This window comes from Neovison vison, chromosome 11 (genome assembly GCF_020171115.1).
Source record: "Neovison vison isolate M4711 chromosome 11, ASM_NN_V1, whole genome shotgun sequence".
Lineage (NCBI taxonomy): Eukaryota > Metazoa > Chordata > Mammalia > Carnivora > Mustelidae > Neogale > Neogale vison.
This window is the reverse complement of record NC_058101.1, coordinates 194712258-194731453: the sequence shown is the minus strand read 5'-3', so window position 1 is coordinate 194731453 and position 19196 is coordinate 194712258. Positions and strand designations below refer to the sequence as shown.

Below are 19196 nucleotides of genomic sequence, written 5' to 3'. Positions count from 1 at the left end.
AAACCTCTTATTTTCATTAAAAGAAAAATAAAAAGCACAACTAAGTATGACAATTCTTGAAAATACTAATTCATTAAATAGCCAGATAACCTCTTGCTGCTCTAAGATTGTCATTCCCTTGGGTTATCTCCAATGTTATTTATGAAGGACCCACCATTTAGGATAGTACCCATAAATTTACTCATTTGGGCATGTGAAAAGTACAATATGTCATGACATGCTGAAAGTGAACAGATGAGTGAGTCTGTCAGTGCCAGTCCCTTGCTACTCAGACTCCCATTCTTCCTCAGGAAACACCTTGAGCTGACTCCGACAGGCTGACACATGGACCTGATGAGTGAGCCAGCAACAATCTGTGTATTAAATATCAGCAAATGTTAATTTCTTTATTCATAAATTAGGAAATTACTATTTTAGTAAATTAAAATTCTCATATTTTTTCCTGTCCCCAATGGCTCATCTTGTATGTTCCATAGAATGTCTACACTGGAGACTTCTGCTTTAAAATATATACTCTTGAGGATTTAAACATTTCCAATTTCAAGTCACCTCTCAAAAAAACCACCAGTTTGCTTCCTTCCTCCCTCAAGTGATTCATAACTTCAGACAATGCCAACAAAAATGGTTACCCCAAAATTTCATATTTCTTTAGTGTCGAGGTTATTTGAGAAAATTATTATCAATACCAGTTTGAAGGAACAAAAGTGTTCTTTAGAATAAGCAGCAATATTCTACTACTTACATAAATTATTCTGATAAACCATCAATGATGTTGACTATTAGAATCTATCAATTCCAGGGGTGCCTGGGTGGCTCAGTGGGTTAAGCCTCTGCCTTCAGCTCAGGTATGATCTCGGGGTCCTGGGATCGAGCCCTTCATCGGGCTCTCTGCTCAGCAGGGAGCCTGCTTCTCCCTTTCTCTCTGCCTGCCTCTGTGTCTACTTGTGATCTGTCTGTCAGTCAAATAAATAAATAAAATCTTAAAAAAACCATGAGAGACTATGGACTCTGAAAAACAATCTGAGGGGTTTGAAGTGGAGGGGGGGGTGGGAGGTTGGGGTACCAGGTGGTGGGTATTATAGAGGGCACAGCTTGCATGGAGCACTGGGTGTGGTGAAAAAATAATGAATACTGTTTTTCTGAAAATAAATAAATTGGAAAAAAAAAATCTTAAAAAAAAAAAATCGACCAATTCCAGTACTATTGTAAAACAATGTAAAGTTAAATGGATTTTGAATGATAAGACCGTAGCTACATTTTATCACTTTACAGAACAGCACTAAAGTATAATAAAACACAGTTGATTATTTTCATTAGTAACAAGATTTAAATCAGTTTTAAAAGAGACTAGATGACTTCAAATACATGGTAACAGTCCTTTAGAAAATTCATTTCTCCAGGAAAATCAGAGAGAAGAGCAAGGGTCTAAAGCGGGGCTAGTTACCCAATTCCAAGTCTGACATCTCATTTCAGGGTGTGGCTTACCTTTGCTCCATGCTTATGTAGAACTTCCATGACATCATTGTGAGCTCGTTCTGCTGCAACGTGCAGGGGAGTCATGAAACTATGGAGAGGAGAAAAGGAAAAGGAAATTTCCTAACTTTTGTTACATTTCCCCTTTAAGAACCGCACAACTTCTTCTGCAATTACACTTACTCTTTATTCTTTTCATTAACATTCGCTCCTTTCCTAAGTAATAGTTCTGTCACTTGTTTTCTTTTGGGATGCAGGGAGGCCACAGCACAGTGCTGTAAAGTAAACACAACTAAGTTAATAAAATAAACTTCTATTTAAAAGTCATTCCAGAATTAAATAGCATCTGCTGATTATTTAGAACACTGTTCTGTCAAAACACACTTAATATATTTTACATTATGAATACTGTTTTTCTGAAAATAAATAAATTGGAAAAAAATATATATATTTTACATTATGGAGATGATCAAATTCTTTCTAGATACACTGAAAGAATAAGACACATGCCTTTAAACCAAGGTGAAATTATCTTAGTTAAGCACTAAGAGAGACTTTCTTATCCTTTAGACAATAAATAATTCTCCAGTATATACTTATTTGAAGGTATCAGAATGCGGCCTCTCCAAAGCCACAGATACCCTCACCTGATCTAGTCAATCCTTCATGAGCTTGTCAGTCACATAAATCAATGGTTCTCAAACCCTGCCGCAGAACTACTCCTAGCCCTATAAGCCAATATGCCCAGGGACAGGAAAGAAGGTAATACACTTGAAGGACTTTAGCGGAAGAAGTATTTTCAGAAATTTTATGTTTTATCCTATATTTATACAATTTTTGTATTCAACTTGTTTTATATAAATGTTTGTATTAAAATTTTAAGAGTAAAAACCTACTTGCCAATGAATTTAACAAACCAAAAAAGCAGGTCAGGTTTACGCTGCTGCTCTGAGCATCTCCAGGCATAATCCTGGAGAGCTTGAGTGCATCTGATCCCAGTTTGAGGGCCATGTATTTAAGTGCACACACAGTTGGCCCATTTCAGTTTGCCAACTTTTTTAATGTCGTTTTCAGCAAGAACCGACTACAGCTTGACTTTATTTGTGCCAGATATATGTGAGAATGTTAACAGAAGCATATTTACAGGTCTGTGAGATAGGCATCATGTATGTTTAAATTCTGAATTCAGGAATAATTTTACCAGCCCTACATCTGAAACTTAATATGATCAATGACAAGGAAAATAAGCTAATCTTTCTGAAAGGACGTTAGAAGAAAAAAACATGAACAGTTTAAAAAATGATTTGTATAGTCTGGAAAAAAAATCACAATCTTATCATTTTTCTATAATGAATATAGTAATTCTCTGGATAATTAAGAATAATTCTTTGGATAACTGCTTCAAAGGATGATGCAAGCACCTTTGAAAATACTTTGAATTTTCTCTCTATAAACAAATAGTCTTTACCTAGCAACCATAAAAAAAAAAAAAAACTCAGAGATTCTAAAAAGAAAATCATACCTTTTATTTTATGAAAGAACTGGCCACCAAAGTAGATTTGTTATAATATGGTTGGGTAAAGACAAAAGTAAAAATAATTCCCAAATCAAGGGTGAGCAAACGTCTATTCCCTCACCCATGAAAGCAATAATGCAACCAACACTAAAATGGTAATTCCTGGCATTTCAGATACTAAAGTTACTTTAAGGTTTCTGAAATGAAATCATCCTTTGTACCTCCACTAGTATTACAGACCTAAGGAATGGATTAACAATAAAATCTTACCAGCGCAGTTTCATGAGACTGTGGTTGTTTGAAATTAATGATTTCCAAAGCGAGTGTTTTTTTGACTTTGGCGAGGTCTGCTTCTCTGGCTGCTTGTAGTAAAGAATGACCTTTAAATTCATCTGTTAATGAAATGATGGTTGACAAAAAAGATTTAAAATCTGTACCAATCCTTTTAGCATGATTACAAATCAGAAAATTATTAGTTTTACATATTGCTCTATTTTACCAATTGCAGCAGCAGATTGATACAATGATAAAGGTGACAAGGATGTATAGTTACTGAAAATTTTTGAAAAATGTATACTCTGAAATAAGACGGTTTTATACTCTCAGAATTCATAAGGATACACATACAAAGGATACACATACACTCCAGCTACACTTTAACACAAGCAACCAAAAATGTCCACCAAATGGAAACCAGTTACAAACACACATCCACTGGAATACTTCACAGCTCTTAAACAACAAAGATAGGTCTGTACATACTTTTATGAAAGTACATATAATGAAATGAAAATTCAAGTAGTAAAAGAGGGAAGACAATTTATTGCACCGTCACTACTACCATTGCCACCACAACTAAGAAATGGTACCAAAAAGGCACTTAGAAAAATAGTCGCCAATTAGTAATAGTTTTAGCCCAGAGAAGGGAAGAACTGAACTATGGGGAAGTATCAGAGTTTGAGAATTTTTCAAAAAACAGTATTTTATTACTTGTACAAGATTTTTTCAAAAGTGATTTTTAAAAAAAGATTTTATTTATTTATTTGACAGCGATCACAAGCAGGCAGAGAGGCAGGCAGAGAAAGAGAGAGTGGGAAGCAGGCTCCCCACAGAGCAGAGAGCCTGACGGGGGGCTCGATCCCAGGACCCTGAGATCATGACTTGAGTGAGCTGAGGCTTAACCCACTGAGCCACCCAGGTCCCTCAAAAGTGACTTCTAAATCAGTGGCATGAAAAACAATCCAATACTTAAAAACTTACAGTCATTTTTTCTATTTTACAATTCTGGTTTGTATTTTGATATGACCACTTGCTAACAAAAAGTTGACGATTAAAAAAAAAAAGTTGACGATTATTCTAAAAAGATATAAATGGTTTATAACCGAATACATTACACAGCAGGCCTTTGCACCTGCCTACTACTGAATTCCTTTCTTTTCCTCTCTCTCCTCTCCTGAGTTCTCCATCTTACTCCCTTCCGTCCCTCAAAAGACAGAAAAAGCGATGCACACACACACACGTGCCTTAATAACTACTATTATTGTTCAAGGTCTCAGTTTAGATACTCTGGATAAGCCTTCCTGATGGTCCTCATTACTGGGTTAGGATTCCGTCTTATGAAGTCCACTGCAGTTGCATTTACCCTTCTATCACAGGACATATCACATGACCTTATTTGCTACGGGAGTCCCATCACCTGGCACACTGCTCGCTATATAGTACAGTATGTACTCATTTGTTGCGTGAATGCTGAATATTTATAAGTTATGGCAGGTTCAGGGGAAAACCATTTTTATAAAATCTTTTATTTAGTGGTACCTTATCATTGCAAAATTCCTCAAAGATTAGGAATTTGAAACATGAGAAACTCAAAGTCAAGTTCAAATGAAATAAAAGTAAACCAGTATTTTCAAATAACAAAATTATAGATTCTCATTTTAATGAGAGAATTAGGGATAAATCAATGAAAGAATTACAAACTGCCTTATGTAAGGAGTGGGACCCTGACCACTACAAAGGAAAGAGATGTCCTGAGAACTGCTTTCAAATAAAAAGTACAATTTCGCTTTGGTCATCAGTCTAGAAAAATATCAGTTGAATTCAAATTATACTGGCTTTTCCTCTAATGACAAATGTCCTATGAATATCAAAATGATAAAAGCAATTCTATTTTTTCAATTACTCCTTTAAGTTCAGTAAAGGTACTCAGGAAAAACTTAAATGGACAAATTAAAAACATAAACAATAAGACTGTAGTACTAAGGAAATCAAGAAATTGGGATATAATAATGCAATTAAACAACATGATATTTTCTCAAATAACAAGAAGTAAAATATTCCTTTTCTTTGCTCTTTACAAAAAAGGTAAAGATTTCTGCCCAAATTGACCTTCAAATGTAAAATATTTTATTGATGTATACTCAAGAATAAAAAAGAAGAGAATGGAAAATTTATCAACAATATAATGGTCCCTCTAAATGCAAAGGTTACATAAAGGTTTCTTTTTAAAAAACTCAAGGAAGTACTTAAGTAGCTAAAAAGAAAGCAGTAAAACTGCAAATTACTCAAACATACCCTGAAAACTTTAGTGTTTATAAAATGCCTTAAAAATTTCTTTTCAAATGCATTTTGAAATTAGAACGAAAGCTACTTGCAGTATTTTCTCCTCTAGTATGTGCAGAATCCAAACTACCTTGTTCATTTGGCTTCATGGAAACAACATGTGAAAAGAGAGACAAGAGCAGAAAAAACTGTGTATAGTGAAAATGCTATGACCATGGGTATGATCAAAATATTGTTTTTCTTTGTTTCTTCTATAATTTTCTTTAAAATGAAAAAGACTATATTTATTTGGCACAGAGAGAGAAAGAGTACAAGCAGGGGAGCCGCAGGCAGAGGGAGAGGGAGAACCAGACTCCCCGCTGAGCAGAGAGCCTGATGTGGGACTCGATCCCAGGATCCTGAGATCATGACGTGAGCCAAAGCCGCTTAACTGACTGAACTACCCAGGTGTCCTCTTGTACAATTTTCTTAAAAAGAGCTTAAAAAGTAATTGAACTTAAAATGTAAAAAGTAATTTAAGAACTTAAAAAGTTCTTAAAAAGAACTTAAAAAGTAATTGTGAATGCCTACTGTAAGGCAGTGGACATGATGAGGAAAACCATAGTTTTTAGTTTTTAGAGCAGTTCCAACTTTGTTAAATCCTTTTCTTCAAATAATTCCTTGGTAGAATCTTACTTAATAAAATAAAAAATATTGAGAAGGTTGAAAAATACTCTAATCAGGGAACTTCTTTTACAAAACTATACAAATTTCTATGAACTCATCATCTGTGCAGTGGAATCAGATGGTCCAGTGAAATGCACTATAAAAACTCATACTACTACTCATAATTTGCAAAATGTTTGATAGGAAAAAGAAGTTAAAGGTGATATGGGGATAAAGCTGAGCCCTGGGTACAAACTAAAAGAAGGAAATTAGAAAAAGATAAAAAAAGTTCCACGTTCAAGTCAATGAACTTGTGCATAGTGCACAATGCACCGTGCTGGGTTGAGGGTAGTTGGACAGATGGGCCCAAACACGAATACCAGCAAGACATTTTTATTAGGTAACAAAGCACTGCACAGGGGCTAAGAAGACAATAATAAAATGAAAAGTCTTTCTAAGAATTTAAATTTCACTGGGAAGACAACATACACATAGAAGAAGGAACTATATAATGCAAGATAACATATAACAAGGGTCATACGAGTGGGAGGGAGAATAAAGGCACTTCTACAAGGATTCATTGCTAAGACATCTGTCTAGATATAATCTGGTTTGTGCTGGCCTTTAATCTTGTTGATGTCATCTGTTCTAGTACCAAAATAAGTTTAAACTTCTAGTTAAGCAAAATGAAAACTGCACCTCTTCCTGTCTTAACATAAGCCAGCTTAAAATTTGGTTAAGTTTAAACGACATTATCATCATTTTGACGCTGCCCTTTTCTTAAGTTACCATTTAAAGATTTTCTTTGGCATTGAAGTCCAGTTACCTAATTCTTTGAATCCTGAGAGAGAATACCAATCAGGAGACCAGCTAAATATTGGGTAGGTGATGCCTAGTTTAATTTAAACCTACAATGCCCACATATAGAATTAAATAGATCTCAGTATTTGATATGACCAGTAAATGTAATGTGGTGTCCTGAATGGGATTCTGGAACAGAAGAAAGACCTGAGGTAGGAACTGAGGAAATATGAGTAGAGTATGGTATTTAGTTAATAATGTATGTCAAGTATATCATACTAATGTAAGATGTTGATAGGAGGGCAAACTGGATATGGAATATATGGAAACTCTCTGTACTATTTTTATAATTTTTCTGTAAATCTAAAACTATTTCAAAACAAGAAGTTTATTTACAAAACATGCCCATGTATATGTAGGTAATATATACCAGCATTTGAGACTATTAATTCCACCAAATCATAAAAAGGATCTTACTCAAATTAGGGCAAGTGATCGTACTTGGGCTATACAACACACATAAAAATTAGAAACATGGCTGTACAATCCTACAGGGGTTGCAAAACAGTGAGTACTCAGTAATGTTATATAACAAATATTATTATCCACAGTACAAGAATATAAACTCTGTGAGCTCGAAGAATTCTTCTCTGGTTTGTACGCTGTTGTATTTCCAGTACCTGGCACATAGTAAGCACGCAATAAATGGTTACTGATTGACTCAGCCTCATCAGCCTTAAAAGAAAAGCACAGGACCCGAAACGAAGATTATAAACTAGTGTATGTGTAAGAACAGAAGGTTAGTATTGAAGTGGGACAGAAGACCAGTTTAAGGACTAAACTAACAAAACTGAGATAGTCTAATTTACAGCAAACAATACTGAGTTTAGGATATAAATACATACAAGTCAATCGCTCCCGCAGCTCAGGAGTGGGAGCCATATCTACGGCGCTTTTGCCATGGCAGTTGACTAATGTAGGGTCGGCACCGTGGCTAAGTAACAAAGAACAGACTTCCACACGATTCTTGGAAGCAGCCTCATGGAGTGGAGTGAACTGCCAGAGATCCATAGCATTAACACAGGCTCCATGCTGAATGGAGGAAAAAAGTTTTAGGTGAGGGATCATTTCGCTGGGTCAAATAAAACACAGACGACATTTATTTCCTTGTAAATTTCAGCTACGACTCTTCGAAATGTCAAGAAGGGTTTTAGTTTCTTTAATATCAGTTTTTACAATTTAAAATAAAGTGAATGTTATAAAAATTTTAAGGCAGCAGTAATATTTTTAAAACATCTTTTTTCTTAAAACTCTTAACTGGCTTACAAATCATGTGAAAACTTATGACAAGTTAGAAAAAAAAAAAGCAAGTAATGCTCAGTATTTTAAAATTTCTCTTACCTTTAGTAGCAGTTCTGTGACTTCATAATGTCCATACGAACATGCATTATGAAGAGGCACAAGTCCACTAAACGAAAAAAGTCCACTAATTAAAGTACTGCAATTTCAAATAATGTAGTCATTTACCCAAGAAGTGCTAAGAGACAAAATTTTAATAGATTCCAATATTATATTAAAAATATCTTAAAGTATTTAGTAAGAGGATACAAGGCATAGCTAATGTTTAACTTTTTATATTTACCTCGTGTCTTGTGTGTATAACCCTTAAATATAATGATAAAGATACCAATTAGAAAAGTATTTAAGTAAAAGGAAGAACATGTGTTAATTGACCACTGCATGCTTTATAGATCAAGTATCACAGAAAAATGTTACTAGAGAGTGAGTTGAAATATTTCTACCATTTTATTTCATTTTGGAAAGTAATTTCCAGCTTAAGAATGAAATATCCAAACTCCTATAACTTGCATCTCCAAGTATCATTCTGCGCGAGTCCAAGACTGCCATTTTTGTGGTGCACTTCTCTTGATGACTCACCTATCGTATAGCCATCTGGTTTTGGACATGCACAAGGAAACCGAGATGTATAAGAGCATCAGGCACATGTGCTCCTATACTATTGGGACACCATTTGCATATGGCAAAACACCAGGCACCGACAAGAGAGAAGCAGCACCACAAAGAGTAGATTTGGAATGACAGATTCCCTCTCTGATCACTGTCTCAAATACTGAGTTGTTTCTTCCTTTCCTATGTCTTCTGACATGGAGAGGGGCAAAGTGAAAGAAACCCTCCTCTCTGGGCTGCTTCGCTTTATGCTGCCAATCACAGGAGTGTAATAGGGACCTCCTTTACCTGGGCAGTAAGGTCAGTATCTTCTTGATCTTAAGGCGGGATAATGAGGAATGTTAGCCTATCACATAGGAGCAGACCTACTTCCTAGATGCCCTGAAGACTAGGTAGGGAATGGGTACAAAGTTTTCTAGAATTTGCTTTCTTAGTAGTCCCTCACATCTCCCACCACTCCCACATCAACCTTTGTAAGTTTTCTCAGGGCAGATGTCCAGGATTTTATCAGGATAAAACCAAAGTAGAACATTATAAACTTATGATTTTGGTTTATCCATAAAAGATGATCCTTACATACCAGGTGAATAGGATAGCTATGTTACTGGCTTATCAGGATTTTCAGTTTGTTTTATCTCCCTTTCTGGAATGCCACTTGAGTTGAAAAATAGTAAATGTAATTGAGAGAAGCAAATTTTAACTTCAAATAATAGAAATGCAATAAAATTTAACTAATTTAGGCCATCACCATGAGAAAGCCTCTTCAGTAAGTAGAACATGAAAATGGAGTCAAACTGAAGTTATTAACATTCTTAAAATGCTACAGGAGCTGTAAAGAAATGGGTGCCTTTGTCCAGTGTGCAAAAACCTTATGTGTTTTGGATGTGGCGAACAAAGCATAAAGATCCCTGAATGAGACCATTCAAGGGAGTAAATGGACACACCTACCCTTTGTCTTTCGCGTGAACATCGGCTCCATGCTGGAGAAGCAGCTGCACTATCCGAACTCTGTTGTAGCCCGCTGCTAGATGTAGAGGGGTAGACTAAAAAAGAAAAAGAAAAACACATCCCCTCCTGAGGTAAATCATTCTTGCTTTGTCATTTCATTGCTGTTTACTTAGACTGAAACACAGTAAAAGTGCACACACGCAGAAGACGCGGAGTGGAAGCGCCAGAAGGTCACATTTCATAACTGGATAGAAAATTCCTTCATCTCGGGAGGAAAATCTAACTTCAGTGTCATTCACCTATTTCTCCCACTTGTTTTTTAAGACCTTCAGTAATCTAACTCTACCCCAGCTTCTCTACTTTCTTACTTCTTTTCCACCGGAACGATTCTCAGCGCTCTGGAAAGACTTTTAGGGTTCACATTCTTCACAACTGGAAACATTCTTCTTTATCCTACTTTTCTGCCCACTTTTCAAGTCCGAGTGTTTCAATCCCCATTCTATCATAAGGCCTCCCCTACAGAAATGGCTCTCAAAATTTCTCTTGAATACGAAGGTTGAAAAGCCTCTCTAAAGAACAATTTGAAGAAACCTTAGTGGCAACAAAAAGGACAATGGACCGTATTCATTCCATGTGGCTGTTAGCAATGGGTCAAAATGAATTTGCTCTATCATATGCAATGACACGACAAGATAGCATTTAATTCTATTTTATGTACTATATATGCAGCATAAATACAAAACATAGTTTCTCCCCAACTAATTTCTGCCACATTAATTTGAACCAAGTTATTAAAAGGTTCTCTGCTCATATTTTATATGGTAATGAAAAGAATCAAACTTCTTTTTTAAAAAAAGGCAATGACATTAAATTAAAAGGTTCTGGGCAACCACTGCTATTTCCCCACCTTTGCTCACTTACTTAAAGTTTAAATACTGTAACAGTTTTTCACACAGGGTCTAGTATACCTTAGTGTACTCTCATTTTTCCTGTCTTCTATTTGGGCCTTGATATTTAGTAAGATTTTCAATTTCTTTTCTTCATATACTATAAATGGCAAGATAACAAAAGTATTATTACTGCTTTCGAGGCAGTATATTTTATATATTCTGAGAATCTTCAAGTTTAGGAGATAGTTTTGGGCAGTTCACAGCTAATAATGAGGAGACCAAGTAGATGAGAACAGAGTCCCAGAGAGGATGTCAGGAAACCTGATTATATTCCTGGATCTTATGAAACTGTGAAAGTCATATTCCCTATACATCTCAGCCTTTTCATGTGTAAAAGAGATAAAATCACTCATCCTAGCTAGTTCAAAAATGTGCTAAGAGAAAGTTTTATTTCATATATAAACATTTATAAAATGCAAAATACCATATAAAAAATAATTAAAATTTCTTTACCATCAAACAACTTGCCCATCCAAATTTCTGATTCCAGACACATGTCGAATGTTACGCAAATAGACTGCCAGCAAGTATCAAGTTATTTTCAAAACTGTTTCTCCCCCTCCTTTAACATTTTAAAGATGCTCCTTCATTATCTTCTGGTTTGTATCATTTTGGACTAGAAATTTGCCAACATCCTTATGTTTGTTCGTTTGCACATGTGGCTTCTGTTTTGGATACGTTAGTACTTTCTCTTTATCACTGGCTTCAAGCAACCTGATTGTGAAGGACATTGCTATGCTCTTCTGCTGCTGATGTTCCTTCTCCAGCTTCTTTTGTGATGCTTGGGGCTTGCTGGGCTTCTTAGATCTGTGGTTTGTAGTTTTCACCAACTTTGGAAAATATTCTATTATTTTTTCAAGTATTTTTTTCTGTCCTCTCTCTCCCACCATTCTCTCTTTAGGGAACTTCAATTACGATTATGAATATATGTGTATGTCATATATATTTATAAATTTTAAGATACATATTAGGTTGCTTTCAAAGCTTATTTTTAAGCTTTGTTAAACAGAACCAGAGCAACCTTGAGTCTAGGACTAATTTCCCCTTCCAGGGAGGTATGACCCTTCTGAGTACCCTATGATAGCTGATGAATGAGGAAGTTTGCCCAGTCTGGCTGGTAGCAGCAGAACGATCACAGATGCGGTGCAACTTGACGTGCCGGGGTTGCTACCTCTAATTCTCTTTCAGTGGTTCTTTTTATCACCCCGTGTGGCTTCCTCAGACTCCTCTAATCAGTACTCAGCTGAAATGAGTCAGGGAAACTGTGCAGATCTCTCGAACTCTCTTCTTTGCAGTGCTCCGTTCACTGGCCCTCCATGGACCTGCTAACTCTTGCCACGTGGTCTCCCAAGCTCCTAATTCCACCTTCTCATCTCAGGGAGATCACTGGGCTCCCCCTGGCCTTCCTCTCTCTGATTTAAGGACTGGAAATGCTTTCTAGGCAGTAAGCTGGAGCAATCACACAACTTGAATTATTTAATGCTTATCTCTCAGGGATCACTTCCATGTACTGCCTGATGTCCAGTTTCTGAAAACCATTGTTTCATATATTTTGTTTAGCTTTTTTTTTAAAAAAATAATTTCAAGAGGGAAGGTAAAATTAGTTTCTATTACTCTATCTTGGCTCACCTTCAGGACTGAATTGGACTTTACAATACAGTAGGGAAGCTTCCTTCAGAGACAATGACTGCTTTGGATGTCCGGCCAATAAGTCAGTAAGCTTTTATAGGACTTAGCTGACATTTATTATTATATGAAAAAACTGACATCTTCATTACTGATGCACAAAAAGATTTTCCTTTTTCATAATAAAAATCTTTTACAAAATTTTGTTCAAATACATTTGATCTAATAACTGTTTTTCTTATTCTTAAAAATGAACAAAGTCCCTAAATGGATGAATACATATACATACACTTTAACTGTTTATTTAGAAGGATAAAACAGAAGAAAAAATATTTAGTTTCCAGATTTTTAAGAAGCATTGAGACTAAAATTTATTTATAGTGCTTTGAAAATGGTTATATATTTAGTTTCTAAATTACTGTAATTAGGTAAATTAGAAGACTGTAATTGACAAGGTAGGAAGTGATAGGAGGCTTGAAATAGAGCAGTTGTGAAAGAAACAGGGTTGAGGAGTGAGTATCAAAAACTATTAGAAAGCAGAATTGATAGAATCTGATAATTGATGCAGGCAGTAAAGGATACAGCAGTTCCAATTAAAAAATGTCAGTGACAGATGAAAAGAAAGGATTGCTATAGGTTGGAAAAGGAAAGGGAGGAGAGAAGAGGAAGCCAGAGGGAAAGATTTCCACGTTTGGGCTTATTTCAACGTGTGTTAACCATTCATTAAATTTAGTCCTCGAATTTGAAGTGCCTGATACCCCAGTGATTAGAGGACTAACTAGAATTCAAGGAGTGGTGAAGGCTGAACACAAATTTGGTTATCACTCGCATTCATTTAAGATAATGCAGCACTGGGGTGCCTGGGGGGTGCAGCTGATTAAGTGTCTGCTCTTGGTTTTGGCTCAGACCATGATCTCCAGGTCATAAGATCACACCCTGTGTTGGGCTCTGCACTCAGCTTGGGAGTCTGCTTAAGAATCTCCCTCTCGGGCGCCTGGGTGGCTCAGAGGATTAAGCCTCTGCCTTCGGCTCGGGTCGTGATCTCATGGTCCTGGGGTCGAGTCCCGCATCGGGCTCTCTGCTCGGCGGGGAGCCTGCTTCCTCCTCTCTCTCTCTCTGCCTGCCTCTCTGCCTGCTTGTGATCTCTGTCTGTCAAATAAATAAATAAAATCTTTAAAAAAAAAAAAAAAAGAATCTCCCTCTGCCCCTCCCTGCCCCCATGCTCTCTCTCTAAAATAAATAAATAAAATCTTAAAAAATAAAGTATTTTAGCATTTGCAATATACACGGTTGCATGGTAAGTGCTAGGGCCAGCGTGGTCACAAGAAAGGCGCAGTACTCTGCCTTTATGAGTCTACTTATTCCTCCAAAACACGAGTCCCTAAATGAAATAACATATATACTAACTCTTCAAAAGGCCAAAGAGGAGGAAAAAGAAGTCTAGGGTCTGAGGAATCACCCAGAGAAAGCAGACAACTACTATTAAATGTGACAAATACTGTAGGAAAGGAAGTTCAGGATGTCCTAAGCGGCTGCACACCTAAACCACTCTGAGGCCAGCGGCAGGGACTGCCATTAGGGCAGATTCTCAGAAGAACTGTTCCCCGAAGGCAGACTTGAGAGGAAACAGAAAACTGAGGCAGCAGAATGAGGAAATTTATTCCAGGTAGTATGAAGAGCACATATCCATTCCCACCAGACACAGAGGCACAAAAAAAAACTCAGCAGCTGGGGCACCTGGGTGGCTATATTACACTCTGTTAATTATCCTAGCATTTAGAAAATTACTTTTATCATTACTTTGCCATTTGGCAATTGAGGTATAAAGTTGGCCCTGTGTGTTAACCAGTCATTAAATTTAGTCCTAGACCACATGATTTTAATTGCTTTGCATCAGAAGATAGTATTTTGGTATATAATGTTTAAACGCTAAACAATATACCTACTGGACTTTTTCTAGAGGAAAAACCTCTGGGATCTTAGTAGGGTATGCCTGTTCACATCATCCTTTGTTCTTAATTTTTACTTTTTCTTTTTGCCTTTTGTCATTTCTTCAAATTTATTGCATACATTTTACAGATTTGTATATGCCCTCCAGTGATGCTATTAAGTTTGCATAATTAGCATTCACATTGGAACTACTACTGGGAAAGGCTCATCTCACTTACTCTGTACTTACTCTCTCTCTCTGAATTTATCTACTCCCTTAAGAGTCAGCTACAACTACTTGGGCGCTGCTACCATGTGGCGAACCGAAGCTGTCATTCTTGCTCTCCTCCATTGGTCCAGCCATCTTCAGTCCAGGTCTTCAGCCATCAGAGTTGCCGCCCACCCCCAGTTTATTCTCTACAGAACAACTACAGCGATCTTCCCAAAACTGCAGTCGTAAGTAATTTCTGCTTCAGGTTTTTCAGACGTTTCCCACTGTTCTTAGGGTCTCCCGCAGTCTCACATATTACACTTAGCTGCTGAGTTTTTTGTTGTTGTTTTAAAATTTTTATTTATTTATTTGGCAGACAGAGATCACAAGTATTCAGACAGGCAGGCGGGGGTGGGAGGAGCCAGGATCCCTGCTGAGCAGAGAGCCCTATGCGTGGCTCAATCCCAGGACCCTGGGATCGTGACCCAAGCCGAAGGCAGAGGCCTTTACCCATTGAGCCACCCAGGCGCCCGTTAGATTTATTCTTAAGTGATTTTTCATTGGAATATTCAAGGGCGCCTGGGTGGCTCAGTGGGTTAAGCCGCTGCCTTCGGCTCAGGTCATAATCTCAGGGTCCTGGGATGGAGTCCCGCATCAGGCTCTCTGCTCAGCAGGGAGCCTGCTTCCTCCTCTCTCTCTCTCTCTGCCTGCCTCTCTGCCTATTTGTGATCTCTCTCTGTCAAATAAATAATAAAATCTTTAAAAAAAATGTTAAAAAAAAAAAAAGCCAAGCATGAGGAGTGATAAGTATGGAACACTTGCAAATATACAAACTACTTTTTTCTGCTGTAAGAGAACGTTATCGCTGACATTTCATACTGTGACATGTTTATAGAAAAAGGAATTCCTCCTTAAGGAAATCTCATAATTCCAAGTTTTCTTCTTGGAATCAGGCCATAAGAAACAAACAAACATACACATCTACCCTTGTCTTTTATGATATAGATTTGCAGCACAGAATAAAGCAAGTAAGACAGCTTTAACTTACTCTACACATACATGCAAAGTGAAAAGAGTTGACAAGCGACAGCCCTGTTCAAAAGCTGTGCCTGCAACCTTACGGTAAGTCTGGGCAGCATAATATAAGGACATGAGTAAAGGTTTTATATTTGCAGTTTGCATCCCTGCTTTGCAGTTTTACAAGGTATGTGACTTTGGACTAATTTCTCAGTGTCTTGGGGTCTTGCCTTCCAATGTCTGTAAAATGAGAATTGTCATTTCTACCATTTTAGGCTATCTTATGGATGACAGAAAACGGTATAAGCACCTAATACAGTATCACACAGAAAAAGCATGACAAATAGTAGTTACTACTTATTACCACCTTATTAAGTATCTTACACACTTAGAAGTTATTTTTTAGTGGTCATTTATCAGTCCACACCTTACTTTAGCTGTTGGAACTATCTGACAAAGTGGATCCACTTCCTCCTTCTTGAAATATTTCTCTCCTTGGTATCTGGGACACCAAGACCTACCTCGCTGGTTACTCCTTAGTCTTTTTGTCTGGTTGCTTCTCATTTTCTTGACATTGGAATACTCCATGACTGTGTCCTTAAATCTCTTTTCTTCATTATCTATACTCATTCCTTTGGTGATCTTATGCGGTCTTGTGCATTTATTTAACTTTCATACACTGATGACTCCTCAATCCTGTCTCCAATTCAGTCCCCTTAGCTGAACGCCTGACTCTTGTCATCTAACTTCCTACTTGACATCGCCACAAGGATATACAGGAGACATCCCATGATCATCACGTACACAAGTGAGTTGCTAGTATTCCCTCCAAAACCTACAGTGAATAATTTCCTATTGCTGTTAATAGCAACTCCATCCTTTTTGTTCCTGAGGTCAAAAACTTTTGAGTTTTTCCTGAGTACCACCTTTCCCTCACACACTACGCTCCCTGCAGCGAGAGTACTTCTGTTGGCACTATCAGTCCAGGCAACACAGCCGCAGAGTGGTCCTGCTAAAACGGACCAGTTAGATATACCAGTCCTCTGCTCAGAACCTCCCAATAAACCTTCTTTATTCCACTCTAAGTAAAAACTAAGTTTGTATAATACCTAGAAGGTCATAAAAAAACTCTCCTAATACTGCTCTCCAATTTTCCAACCTCATCTTTTACTCCACTCCCCCTGGTTCACTCCACATGGCTCAAATGCCCTAATTACTAATTAGCTGAAATGACTGGGAATAAGATTGTACTAATAAGTGAAATACCATCAGAAAAAATTATAGGCCTACCAGTAACAAAATATTTTCCCACTTAAATTTAATTTCACATGTGACTTAACAAATCCAAACAACAATGAAAGACAAAATACTCCTGGGGGTTAAATATCAAAATAAAAGAATCTTAAGGATTCATAAGGCAGCTATCAGCTTTCAAAGACCTATATTATTATTATGTGCCCAGAATATAAAAATTTAAATTCTAATCTTTTTTTTTCCATTGAGCAAAGAAATCATGATAACTATGTCTTAAGATTTAAATGCATTATTACACATAGTCAATCCCAGAGGAATTTTAGCATTTACATTTTAACACAAAACACACATTGCTCTCTTGCAAATGACTGCTGGGTACAGGGAAAGCGTTCCTTGATCTGATAGTGTTAAGAAAGCTCTGGAAGTTTAACTATTACCATACAGAATATATCCCAATCTTTGGAACACTGTTCATCTAAAAAGCATAAAATATAAAAATTAACTCTTAATTTCTTAAGACTGTTTTTATTCCACTTTCATAAAGCACACACTTTAGGACATTCCTTAGATAAGATTTTAAAATGAGATTCCAAAATACCAATACTCCCTGGACATCTGGGTGGCTCAGTCAGTTAAGCATCTGCCTTCAGCTCAGGTCATGATCCCAGGATTCTGGGATCGAGTCCTGTATCCTGTATTGATGCAGGGACTCGATCCCCTGCTCAGCAGGGAGTCCTGCTTCTCCCTCTACCTCTTGCCTGCTGCTCCCCCTGCTTGTGCACACGCGCGCGCTCCCTCTCTCTGGCAAATACATAAACAAAATCTTTTAAAAAAATAGCAATACTCCAAATAATTATCTCTCCTCCCTTTGTTCCGTCTCTGGACACTATTTTGCAAATAAAATACAAAAAAGATTGCCAACGACTGGTCCTAAAATTGTCACAATCTTTTACTCTAACACCTGTCACAAAATAACATACAGTGATTATTTGTCTCCTCTAATCTACCCTGAATTCATGAGAACAGAGACTATATCTTAATTTTACGTTTGAAGGCTTAACACAGTACGTTATATTTAGTAGGGTATTAAAAAAGGAAAGTTTTTGTTAGCTTTTGATTTACATTACTAAGAGGGAACAGAGGACATGAAAAACCTGGTTTGGTGAATTTGACTTTAAATCTGTGTGAATTACACCTACATTTCAACAGAGGCGTGAGTGATGTTTGATGCCTTCCCTAGGAAAGAACAAAACCACAACTGTGAAGCCATGATGTAAGTCATCAGAAAGCTATCTAACCTCATGATACATAGTGTATTTTGGTTTTCATTAAGATAAAGGCCCAGTTTGACCTTGATCAAATCTTCTGGAATTTTCCGGACTATGGTGACTAACTCATCCCGGTTTGCCCAAGATTTTCCTGGTCCCAGGAAACCCATTCATCCCTGGCAAATGGAGACGCTTGATCACTCTACTCAGTTTCATGCTGAATGAATTTCCTGGTTCCTGGAACTGTCCCAAGTCAGAAAATTGTGTGTGTGTCTGTATGTGCGCGCCTACGTGCAAGGGCACACAGACATTCTGAATAAAGAAAGATTTATTCCTCTGCCAAACTAGAAAAGAATCCTATTAAAAGTTGGCTCAAGAGATAACAAAGGATACTTCTCTTCCCATTTAAACAATTCCTTTAAAAGACCCAAGTGTAGTCTTTCTCGGTCCATACAAGCTCCACATACTAGTCAAGCTCTTCTTCCAGCTTCTTGCTCTTGCTACAGTTACAAAAATGGCTTCATCAGATAAAGCTTTATGATCTTTTCAGCACTTGAACATGCATATAAGCATCATCCAGATTCAATAACCATTCATTATTAAGACTTGGTGACACTGCCATCTGCCACCTCTTTTCTTGTCTTTTATTTTTCCCACTGAAGTGTTCTGAAGCAAACTCAAGACACTGTTAACATCTCGCTCTCCCAAGGTGTCTCTAAAAACTATGGGCATTTTCATTTAAAACCCCAAAGTTATTACATTTAACAAAACAGTGGTAAATCCATTTAATACCCATATAAAGCACCTTCCTAACTGCCTGAAAAACTTTCTCAAGTTGGTTCGCTGGATGTCAGGACCAATTCTTTTGGTTCTTGTACCATTAAGTCTCCCTACATCTACAATGGTCTTCATCTCTTTTTTCTTTGTTCACGATCCTGACTTATTGAAGAGACCTTGTTAATTCTTCCCTTTCCTGTGTGCTGATTTCACTTGTGCCTATCTCTGTTTTCTGTGTTCCACATAAATTG

At 37.1% G+C, this 19196-nt stretch overlaps 1 protein-coding gene across 1 annotated transcript in view; it reads right to left on the bottom strand.

The window, feature by feature from the left end:
- TNKS (tankyrase) overlaps window positions 1-19196 on the bottom strand; it is a 206421-nt gene that overhangs the window by 63124 nt on the left and 124101 nt on the right. Inside the window, exons 6-11 of the mRNA XM_044225548.1 lie at window positions 9914-10008; window positions 8399-8465; window positions 7903-8089; window positions 3260-3381; window positions 1657-1748; window positions 1486-1564 (exon numbers count right to left, since the gene is read on the bottom strand). Of these exons, the coding sequence (XP_044081483.1) occupies window positions 1486-1564; window positions 1657-1748; window positions 3260-3381; window positions 7903-8089; window positions 8399-8465; window positions 9914-10008 (642 nt within the window). The remainder of the gene's footprint in view (window positions 1-1485; window positions 1565-1656; window positions 1749-3259; window positions 3382-7902; window positions 8090-8398; window positions 8466-9913; window positions 10009-19196) is intronic.